General features: G+C 40.4%; 1 protein-coding gene across 2 annotated transcripts in view; it reads left to right on the top strand.

The window, feature by feature from the left end:
• The window catches only part of grik2 (glutamate ionotropic receptor kainate type subunit 2), a 774,384-nt gene that overhangs the window by 335,837 nt on the left and 426,395 nt on the right, over positions 1-12,152 (top strand). For both annotated transcript variants that reach the window (XM_003215508.4, XM_008119029.3), the window contains exons 6-7: positions 992-1,045; positions 6,692-6,865. In XM_003215508.4, coding sequence (XP_003215556.1) covers positions 992-1,045; positions 6,692-6,865 — 228 coding nt within the window. The remainder of the gene's footprint in view (positions 1-991; positions 1,046-6,691; positions 6,866-12,152) is intronic.

Genomic DNA, 12,152 nt, shown 5'->3' with positions numbered 1-12,152 from the left:
ATCACACAGGCCTATTTATAAAAAAATTAAATGGCCATCTTGAGCAGCATATTTGAGTTTACTTGAATAATTCGCTATTTTGATTGTCATTATTGTATTGTTATTGCTGGTGAGATTTTCTGCCTATGGCACTAAAAGTTATTTAGATGTCTGTGGGTACTTAGGTTAGTAGGGAACATCAACTTCGGTTTTGCTTCTGGCAGTGAAATATTTTGGGTGAGCATTATCAGTCTGATTATGTGACAATTTTTAAAAAGAGATAAAGAAAGCTACTAATTTTAAAGCAGTGCCATTTTAGAATTTGCTTCATCCATTAATCAAAAACCTATTATGAAAAATATGAAATGCATAACTATAAGTTAAAATCCTATTTAGAAAGAATAAAAAAAACTTGTTGTTGGGCAGTGTTTTTTGAGTTATAGCCCTGATGTTTTGATATGATCCATTAATGCTAAGAAATGTGGTTTTGGTGCTCAAACATAGTGCTGCTATAGCAAATTCAAATGTTCAAAGATAGCTGCCAATACCTAATGCCTTTTTGATTAAATAATATCATTTTCTTGGAACAACATTGCATTTTCCTCACATACTCATTCTACTGAAGAAATATAATACACACAATTAATGAAACGACCCTCCTTTGAAATTTTGGTTGACAACTGAAATGTTCCTATTAATACAAAAACATTATGAGCTTCTTTCACATTTGCAGCTCTAAACAGTCTACTAATAATCTTTCTATCAACAGATTTGGTTCATAAATTCCTTTAATAGTCAGTAATCTTCTTTAACGGCTAAGGAATGATTTGCTTGGCCTAATTTTAGTATGATTCCAGCCCTATAGTTTCTTCTGAGTCATATTCCTCTGGGAGCTTTCCATTATTCATATAGGTGTGATTAAAAGTAGTGTTATGAGTAACCTTAGAAATATCAAAAGCAATGTTATGTAACTTATAAAATGTTAATAATGTGTGTACTGGATTTTTTTTAGGCTCTAGCAATGGGAATGATGACAGAATACTATCATTACATCTTTACTACATTGGTAAGTAGCTTATAAGAACGTGCTGATGGACTCAGACAAAGGCCTTTGCTTTCTTAATTATATTACTTGACAAAGTGGAAGTGGTCTCCAAGGAACAGGAGGGGAGAAGTAGTAAATGTGTTCTCCATTTGATTTTGATGCATTGCTGTGAAAGCTCTGGAGGATAGTTTAATTAATGCTTAGAAATATTATTCTGGAAATCTGGCAGGGATTTGCAGACTTTAAAAAAAAGACTGCAGTGCATAATTAAGAAAAAGCAGATTTGGCCACTGTGGTTCATGCCTTAATTACCTCGCAATTAGGTCTTTGTAAGGTGTTCTATGTGGAACTCTTTTTAAAGACTATTTGGAGGGTACAACTGCTGCAAAATGAGGCTACCGAATTGTTGTCTGCTGTGTGTTTAAAAACCACACCCCATGTTCTTCATATCACTGGTCCTATACCAACTGCACTGATTTCTAACTTTGTTGAGAAAATTTGTTGTTACTAGGTTGTCTTGTAAAACTCCACATATTTTGTAGGCAGGATACCTAAAGGCGATATCCTACTATATGGATTTGCCTGGAATTGGAGATTTTCAGTGAAGGCATTGTTACATGACTATCTGGCTCAAGAGGATAGCGTTGGGGCTTAGTTTTCATTCACTTTGGAAATAGAGTTCCACAGAAGCTATCACATGATATAAGGGCACTTCTGGTGAGGCTACATTTCCACAGGGTGTGGGAAACAGAGCCCTAAATCAAGAAAAGATGAAGAAAGTTGGGGAAAGACAGACATCGATGCACAAAGGATATGAGATGGCCAACCATCCCAGAAGATGGGAAAAGATGGGAGGGAACAGGGTAAGATGGTTCCCTCTGCTTTCCCCCCACTCGTGGAATGAAGTCGTAAGTTTATAAATTCACAGAACAGTTATTTTTCTATAGCAGGTTATGGAATTCCCCCTGAAGGAAGTCAGCATGATTTCAACCCATAGAAGTGGCCAAGACTACTTTGTTCTGCATAGGCTTTTGTCCTTAAAAATAGTTTTACAATTGGCTTTTGGGATTGGTTTTAACTGCATAGCTTTTAGATAGTGTAGGGAGTTCTGGTGGATTAAGAGGTACTAAATAATTACTCTAAATCAGGGGTCCCCAGACATTTAAAGTGGAGGGTCGGTTCATGGTCCATCAGACTGTTGGGGAGGAGGACCTTAATTGTGTGTGAGTGGTCCATGCATCAGTAGTGCATTGACCATGCATGCATGTGGCAGGCATACATGTGTTGGCTGTGCCATACACCAACCACTTCTTCTCACATTCACTTGCCCTCACTGCACACCCACCGCTGCCACACACATATACTTGCGACTGCCACAGCACCCACCTCTGCTCCAACTCTCTGACCCTTGTCACTACCAGACATACACATTTGCTGCAAAGATGGAACCCAAAGAATGCTCACCAATGGTTGCTGTACATCCTGGAAAGAAGTGACTAGTCGAATGCTGTAGAATTATGTCCTGGGCCCAGTACTGTTCAACATCTTTAGTAATGACTTGGATAAAGGTTTAGAGGGCATGATCATCAAGTTTGCAGGTGACACCAAATTGGGAGGGATACTCCAAAAGACAGGAGAAGAATTCAAAATGATCTTAACAGATTAGAAAATGGGCCAAAACTAACAAAATGAATTTCAACAAGGAGAAATGTAAAATACTACACTTACGCAGAAAGAAATGCAGAGATACAGGACAACAGTCCATATGAAAAAGATATTGGAGTCTTAGCGGGCAACAAATTGAACATGAGTCAACAGTGTGATGCAGGATCTAAAAATGCCAATAGGATTTTGGGCTGCATCAAATGGAGTATAGTGTCTAGTTCAAGGGAAGCCATGATGCCTCTCTGTTCTGCTTTGACCAGACCTCACCTGGAATACTGTGTTCCATTCTGGGCCTCACAATTCAAAAGAAATATTGACAAGCTGGAAGGTGTCCAGAGAAGGGTGACTAAATTGATTAAAGGTCTTGAGGAGCATCTCAAAGAACTGGGTATGTTTAGCCTGAAGAAGAGAAGGTTGAGAGGAGACATAATAGCCATGTAAAAATATTTGAAAAGATGTCATAAGGAAGAGGAAACAGCCTTGTTTTCTTCTGCCCTGGAGACTAGAACTTAGAGCAATGGGTTCAAACTAAAGGACAGGAGATTCCAATTGAACATTAGGAAGAAATTCCTGACTGTAAGAACTGTTCAACAATGGAACTCACTGCCTCAGAGTGTGGTGGAAGTTCCTTCCTTGGAGGCTTTTGAACAGAGACTGGGTGACCATCTGTCAGGGGTACTTTTCCTGCATGGCAGGGGTTTGGACTAGGTGGCCCATGTGGTTTCTTCCAACTCTGTGATTCTATGAATCATATTTTAAAAATGAGTGTACATATGAAGGACCACGTAGATAAATAGATAAATAATTTATATCACATTCCTATACTTTTGCTTGTAATGTTCTCGTGCCTATTGGAAATGGCCACATAATCTATCCTAATTTCTCTCACTCCCTAGGAAGATGTATATACATTGCTTCACATAATAGCTTTGGTGGATAGAGAAGATTGTCAGATTAGATTTGATTGAAAAATTACCCTCTGCATTCATGTATTACATACATTCTTGATATGCCTTTCTTTAGGATATATATGGCAACCAATTACATATTTAGGATGTGCTTGTTACATATTTAGCTAGTGACATATTTAGCCCTCTCCCAGCCCCAGTGATGTGAAGACATGTGATAAAGTTATGTGGTTGAAGCTAAGTCTGCTATTTTTGCATGTGCTGTCAAGTTGGCTTTGACTTGTGGAACCATATGAATGATAGACCTTCAAGAGTGATAGATTACACTGTTCATGTAATCTAAACTTCAGGCCATGAATTAATCAATCTGTCTATAATTACTGTATCCTCCCAATTTTGTTGAACTGCAACTTACAGCATTGTGCACCATTAGTTATGCTGGATAAGGCCTTGGTTCAAGAACATCTAAAGGACTACATAGTATCAAAGCTGATCAAGACTGTAGTGATAATCTCTCAGATGTTAAAAATGCCCCTGTTCTATATCCACTCTTGTATTCTTCATATACTTGCAATAAAAATTTGCAGCCTTTGTCTCAAATGTGGCTGGTGGGGACGAGGGAGAGGGCCTTCTCGGCAGTGGCCCCCCGGCTCTGGAACTCTCTCCCTAAGGAGATCAGGAGATCCTTCCCTGCCCATTTTCCACCGGGAATGGAAAACATGGTTATTCCAGAGCGCGTTTGAATGAATAGGCCCAATAGAGCTGCCATCAGAATACTTTTTTATGTTTTAAAAGCGTATGGCACTTTATCATTGTTATTCATTTCCATGATACAGCACTTTATGAAACCTGTCCCCGCTGGTTTGCTTTTAATTACTCTGATTTTATCTGCTTGGATTTTAATGTATAGTCCATTATTTTATTTTGTGTATCATTGAAATGTTTTAAGTTTTTATCAAATATGTTGTGTTGTTGTTTTGGGCTTGTCCCTGTTGTGAGCCGCTCCGAGTCCCTTCCGGGAGATGGGGCGGGATATAAAAATAAAGTTTATTATTATTTTATTATTACTATTCTGCTAGAAATTGTATTGAAACATTTACTTTCTCATTTCCCATATCCATGCTAAACCAACTACACCTGTTTTAAACAGAAATCCCACTTTAGGACAAACTTTTTAAGCAGAGGGCCAATTTATGGTCCCTCAGACTGTTGTGGAGCCAAACTATAGTTTGAAAAATGAATTCCTATGCACATATCTTATTTTTTAATAGAAAAATAAAAGAACAATACAATATTTAAAATTAAGAACAATTTTAACCCACATAAATTTATCAGTGTTTCAATGGGAAGTCTGGGCCTTTTTTTGGCTGATGAGATATCAAGTTAATTAGGGTTGTTGTTGTTGTGTGTCTTCAAGTTGTTTCAGACTCAGGGCAGCCCCAAATGTAAAGTTTAGGCCAGGAGCTAGGTAAAAGACCCGGGTAAATCTGGCCTACAGACCTTGATTGGTGGACCTCTGCTTTAGGGGAAAAAATAGGATATAGAACAGAATAGAATACTTTATTGTCAATGTACATTGTACAACAAAATTAAATGTCATCCCAAATCACATTATATATGTGCAAATTAAAAAACAAAGCACACATCTTTTCACATTCTAATTACTATTGCACAACCCCTAATGCCACATCAGTGTGAAACCACTGAATTTCATATAGTTACAGCTCTAGGATAAAAGTGATTGATTTATCAAAACTGGTAATGTTAATCATTAAGCAGAACAATGCAAAAATCATGGGAGGGGCTGGGAAATCATTAGTTTCACTTGTGACTATGGACCTTTACACATACTGCCGGAATCAGCCAGTCTCGCCGCATCCCAGTGGTGCCTGCCCAAGGGTGTGTGGGGACCTGTTGCCACACACTTCACTCCATCCTGGCTTCCCCTCATCACACGGGGGGAATAAAGAGAGCCAGACAGGTGCCTCACTGTGCCTTGCCTCCTGCCTCATGCCCTGCTGTGTGGATGGCTGGCCCTGGAGTGCTGTGCTGATGACAGCTTCTCGCTTGCCACACACCCACACATAGAGCGCAATAAGGCAGGTTGAGGCTCCTTCCTCCATGGTGCTGATCCTCCTGTGCCTCCTCCTTTCCCACATCATCAGCATAAGTGTGGCCAAGCCTCTCCTCAGCATCACCTAGCAATGGTGGCCAGCATGAGGAGGGTACCCCTCCAGGGCCATGGAGGCTGCCAGTGGGCTCGGCCGCTGACCCTGGTGTCCATGGAGGGCAAAACAGCAGGAAGGCAGGCAGATAGATGTCCCTCTTATCTCTGGACCCCACACACGAAGGGAGGCCACTGCCATGGAACCACCCCCACCTGTTTTGAAGGGAGAGGATCAGGGAAAATGGTGGTTGAGAGAGTGGTAGCCCCCTCCTCTCTTTGGAAGTTGCTGTGGTGAGGAGATGAAGAGATACAAAGATGTTCTATGTGCCAGGAGCAATGAAGAGCTGCCACCTCACACTCCTGGTACACAGGGCTTCCTTCTATGTCTCTCCACTCACTGCTGTTGCCATAAGTCCTCCTGGGGTGTGTGGTGATCTGTCATCCCATGCTCCGCACTGTCCCAGCTTCCCACCTGCCACATCAGATGGGGGAAGTCTCAATAAACTGCCTCAACCTGTCTTTTCTTATGGTAAGACGGGAAACTTCCCATCATCTTCTGCCAGCTTTTTTTTTCTTTTTTCTTTTTGGTAGTGGCAGGTTTTTTTCCAGTTTGGAAAAAAATTGCTGCAAAAGTACTTGTAATGGGTGTGATAGGAGTCATTGGGCTCTGTGGCCAAACTTGAAAAAACCTGCTACTGCTGCCGAAAAGAAGCCCGCATGAAGAGGTTCTATGAAAGTGTTAGTGCTAATAAAATGAGCTGGATCTACAATATCTGACGAAGCATTAGAGAAGAATTATTAAATGAGAAAACCGTAATTTGTGATGTATGATATGTTAGCAAATAACAAAGGATGAAGCTCTGTGATCTACTTGATATTTCCATAAATGCATCATACAAATATTCAGCTTTTCCTTCCTTTCTGTAGGACCTCTTTGCTCTTGATGTGGAACCATATCGCTACAGTGGGGTTAATATGACTGGATTCAGGATTTTGAATACTGAAAACAGCCAGGTGTCATCCATCATTGAAAAGTGGTCTATGGAACGATTACAGGCACCTCCAAAGCCTGATTCAGGGTTGCTGGATGGATTCATGACGGTATGAACATGATTTAATTCATATGTATCTAACTGCAAATGATTTAAAATTCCAAACTTTGATTTGGCTATATCCAGCACAACAACACACTTTCCTCTCAATATTTTGTTTCTACCTTCTCTATTAGTTAGTTCCCTTAATGTCATTATTTATAGAGTGCCTCAACATTTGCATCATGTGAAAAGTAACATTTAGCTAACCCCATCAAAGGGGGGGGGGACTTAGTGTTTATGATTTTCATACCTATCTCCTCCAAGTTGATTCTGCTGTTACATGTGCCAAACCCACGCACAATTTCAAGGGAGCAGCTTGCATTTGTGTAAGGTTTTCAACATGTTGACAGGGACCCTGGCCCATCTCAGTCAAGCTGTCATCTGATGCATAGTGCTTCCTCTGTACATTCTGGTTGGTCTTCCCAGACATTCGGGTCAAGAAAGACTAAAATCCCAAAAGTGAAACCTGATATGCAAGAGTATTATTTATTAAGATTATAAGGTATGAGTTTGGTAGTGAATGTGACATTTTGACCCTTGGTCTGTCCTTACTCTGATTTCCTTTCTCTTTGTGCAGTTTTTTTTTAAAATTGCAATGGTGATTGTAGAAAAGGGCCATATATTCCAATGACAACACAGATAGCATCCTGTTGAGCATTTATGAGCACATGAATTACACTGGATATTTAGAAAACACAAAAGATCTTGCTGGGCTCTTCATTGCGTATGGTAATCTGTTGGTAGACTATTACAGTAGACTCATTGATTCAAAATTATTTCCACAAGTATTGACTCACTATTCAATGAGTATATTCTAGCTGGAAGTGTCAACAGGATTTGAATCTAGTCATTAGGTTTTGTTTTAGGTTTAAGTTTTTAAAAGAAGACACATGCAATTTCTTCAATTTAACATTTGAGTTTGTGCTTTCAGTTTGAAAAAAGAGCCGAGGGCAGAGAGTCAAACTTCTGCTTGCTAGATTAAGAGTTGTTGCCAACACTGGGAGCATTCCCATTTGTTTAATATACTGTTCTCATATTGCTTATACATTTCATGTTCTCTTTTCTCATGATATTGTACAGAGTAGGAAGCTCAGTGCAGTTCCTTATGTCTGGAAGAAAGACCCATTATTGGTAGTGGTAACACAGTCATTTGTCACTATATAAGATCCTAGAGCTTATGCATTTTCCCCTGGCTTTATCTCCAAGCTATAGAAGGAAATAAAGAAAAAAGAAATTGGATTCGTTTATGAAGTCTCATGGCTCAGTTAACCCCTTTAATTGGTTCCTAGGAGCTATCATCTGAGTCCATCTATTCAGCTTCCCAGTAATGAATGTTTCTGCGTTTTCTGCACAAAGGGGATGCCAATGGTGAAAGAGAAGAATTTTCAAGGCTGCTTCATTGTATCGTTCTCTTAGCTATGGAAAGCTTATCTTCTTCACATCTGCTGACAACAACTCATAATCTTTGCTCTGTGAGAAAATATGAATTGTTCTCTTAGCGGTTATATAGTGCTATTCCTCTGTAGAGAGGACTCTAGATGAACTTCTACCCCATCCCACCTTTTGAATTTTAAAATGGAATGGATATAAGTATATGAAGGGGGCAAAAGAAGTACAAGTGTATCAGGTTCATTGCCTATTTCTCCATATGAGCCAAGTCCCACAAAGCCAGTGGGGACAGGAAGTCCTGATGCATTTTGTTTTTGGCAGCTACCCCATACTGACAAGGTGATTTGTGTCAAGCTTACCACCCTCCTGAGGGAATGCCTGCAGTCAAGGACGTTGATACCTTTATTCTGGACATCATGGATACAGCAGAATGGGTCAAGCGCTGGCAGGAGAGCAAGTATTTTGTTTTCTGCCAGTTTACCCTGCTATGCTAAGCCTGCCAAGGCAGATGGATGGTACAGTTCTGACTACATAAGGAACAACATTCACAGAAATAATTTGGCTAGTAGTGCTTTACTTTGGTCAGGAAAGAAGGAAGGATCTTTGCCAGACTAAGTCAGGCAGCATCTTTTATAGAAACATGAGTTCATTAGTCAGAAAGTTTTTTCCCCCTGTGCTTAATTTAATTAACACAAAAGACATCCATAAAACCACCCAGAGCTTGGGAAAATTAGTTGAAATAGAGCTACCAGAAGCCACCAGACAAGAGTGTCAACCGAGTGTTGAGGGAGTCGTAGGCCAGGGCTATATGTATGATGTATGATGACACACTACTAAAGTTTCCATGCTAAATCCTAGGAGGATAAAGTTTAGTTCCACCAAAAGCAAAAAGAGGAGCAATGACAGACCTCCCTGGGGTCCTTCTTTCTCCAATGATGTGATGGGCACATCCTAGAAGATTTCCTCCTGCTGTTATCCATACAACAGTGCCACCAATTCAGAAGCTGACTCTGAAATGAGGGAGTCAGTGCAGCTTGAGTTGCCTTAGCAATATACGAAGGAGGAGGAATAGATGATGAGTAAGTCTTGCTGACATTGGCAGCAGCAGGGAGAATTCTAATTCTTACCTTTGCACAAAGGTAGTAGATTCCTGGGGGGCCCTGGCGGCACAGTGTGTTAAAGCGCTGAGCTGCTGAACTTGCAGACCAAAAGGTCCCAGGTTCAAATCCCAGGAGCGGAATGAGCACCCGCTGTTAGCCCCAGCTCCTGCCAACCTAGCAGTTCGAAAACATGCAAATGTGAGTAGATCAATAGGTACCGCTCCAGCAGGAAGGTAATGGCACTCCATGCAGTCATGCTGGCCACATGGCCTTGGAGGTGTCTACGGACAACGCCGACTCTTCAGCTTAGAAATGGAGATGAGCACCAACCCCCAGGACTTAACGTCAGCAGAAAACCTTTACCTTTTTTTACTAGATTCCTCCTTGTGTGAGTTTATTTTTAAAGTAAATTCATGTGTAGGGAGGCTTCCAGTAGAGACAAGTCATTGGTGGGAAATGGGCTGGACAACATCCTGGAAGGCTCAAGGGAAGTATTAAATAGACTTAATTGATCACACTTTGGCCTCCTCTGTACCCACTCACTACCAGAGGAAGCATAAGTATTATCTATATAGGGCAACACCATGCTTCACCAAATCTAGGATGACATCAATGACAGGATGCATCCCCTTTTTTGAAGTTTCAGTTTTTGAAAAATAATTTTCTTACATTTTTTAAATTACTCTGCATGTGTCAGCCCAGTAGTTCTCTGTGTTTTTTCTAACTCTATGGGCATTGAAGAGACAGAGGAAGCAGTAGATGAGGCTTAGCTCACCAGACTAGCAAACAGCTGGCTGGCTGAAGCTGATGACAACATGGTGAAGGCTGGCAGAGCCATTGGGGCTGGAGCACTTCCCCATTTGTCCTCCCTCTCCCTCTCTTTCTCTGTCAGAGATAAAGCATATGCACTGTTATATTGTGTTATGATTTGCTGTTTTATTTTGTTATATTGTATGGTGTCTGGGCATGGCCCCATGTAAGCCGCCCCGAGTCCCCATTGGGGAGATGGTGGCGGGGTATAAATAAAGTTTTATTATATTATTATTATTATATTTAAAAAAGCCCCACCAAACCAGAGCCATTTGGGGCTGGGGCCCTTCCTCCTCCCCCTTCTCTGTCCAAGAGAAGTGCACTTTCCTCTCCTTTTTTATGGGTCCCAAAAACCCATGAGTCTAAGATGCCATTGATTATAAAATGCTGTCCATTTTTGAACCCCTAAAATAGGAAAACAGTATATCCTTAATTTGGTGAAATATGATATATATTCTTGACATTGATAGTAATGCAATGGTTTTACCAAGTATTCTTATTATAATTGCAAGTGACAAAAAGTCCTATTAATGTGGCAGGCAAGAGATCTTGTAAAAGTGCTACAGCTGAGCATTGAAGACTTGGTGGGGATTCAAGAAATGGCTTGCAACTAGGATTTTAAAGCTAATTTGCCATGGACAAATTGTTTATATGCTCCCCATGTCTCTGATTTCCCCCTACTGCAACCGTACACAAACACTTATTCAGCCTACTTCACAGCTTGTCTAAGAGAGTAATTGGCCAATATTTTATGATACTTTAAAATGTAAAGCAGTGCATCATTATTAATAAGGAAAAGAAATCCTCACACGTCCAGCTGTATTCTAGCTATGCAACTGTAACAAGAAGGAATTCACATATTAAAATGGGAAACCTACATAATATGTTTTCTGCAGAGCCAAAAATAACTGGCAGAACAGAAAGTAAAATGATGAGAAGAATTTGTGATGGAACCTTTAACCTTCCAATATAAAACTGAATATTAATCTTGCTTTACCTTGGTAGAAAATGTTAAATCTATATAGATAGCTCTGTAAGTTTCAAGGAACTACTTTTATACACATGGGGCCACTGAAGAGCCAATAATGATTTTTAAAGTGAAATTGTTCATTTTGGTATCAAAGGACATTCATCAGTGAGTGCAATTTATTATAAGTACAATGTTGTTTTGGATACCATTTACATATTATAAAATCCAGCATTAGAATATATGCTCTAAATATAAATTATTATTAGAATGAATGCAATTTAATAGTACATGTTAAATCAAGAGTTTTAATTTCATGTCTCCCAGGAAACTGATATAATGTAATGATATCAATGGCTGCTTATTTGGAACAATATTAGCATAAAACTGCCTAATGGGTATGCATTTAGGTAGTGCCAATTATTTAAATGTCACTTAGGTGTTAATAGGTATAAGGTTTGGCTTCTGCACACTCTAAAAGAAAAAGCACAGATGATGTTCAGCTCTATCACTCCTTTCCACCTGCTACTAATGAGGCTGTTCAGGTCCTGAACTGGTGCTTGACAGCTGTGATGGTCTAGATCAGGGTGAGCAAATTGAAATTGAATCCAGACAAGACAGAGGTCCTCATGGTCAGTCGCAAGGCCGAACAGGGTATAGGGTTACAGCCTGTGTTGGATGTGGTTACACTCCCCCTGAAGAGTGTAACATCATTTTGCACAATTAAAACTTGTGCGCCAGCTGTGCTCATACCTTGGGAAGCCTGACTTGGCCACAGTGGCCCACACTCTGGTTACATCCCATATAGATTACTGCAATGCACTCTGTTCGGAAGCTTCAGTTGGTCCAATGGGCAACAGCCAGGTTGCCCACCGGAGCAGTGGGCAGGGAGCATACAACCCCTCTGTTGCGTCAGCTCCACTGGCTGCCAGTCTGCTTCCTACCACATTTCAAAGTGCTGGTTCTCGCCTATAAAGCCCTAAATGGTTCCAGCCCAGTCTACCTGTCCGAACGTATCTCCCCCTATG

The sequence above is a fragment of the Anolis carolinensis genome, chromosome 1 (assembly GCF_035594765.1).
Source record: "Anolis carolinensis isolate JA03-04 chromosome 1, rAnoCar3.1.pri, whole genome shotgun sequence".
Lineage (NCBI taxonomy): Eukaryota > Metazoa > Chordata > Lepidosauria > Squamata > Dactyloidae > Anolis > Anolis carolinensis.
Note: the sequence above shows the minus strand (reverse complement) of the source record. Positions and strands in the feature narration are given on the sequence as shown.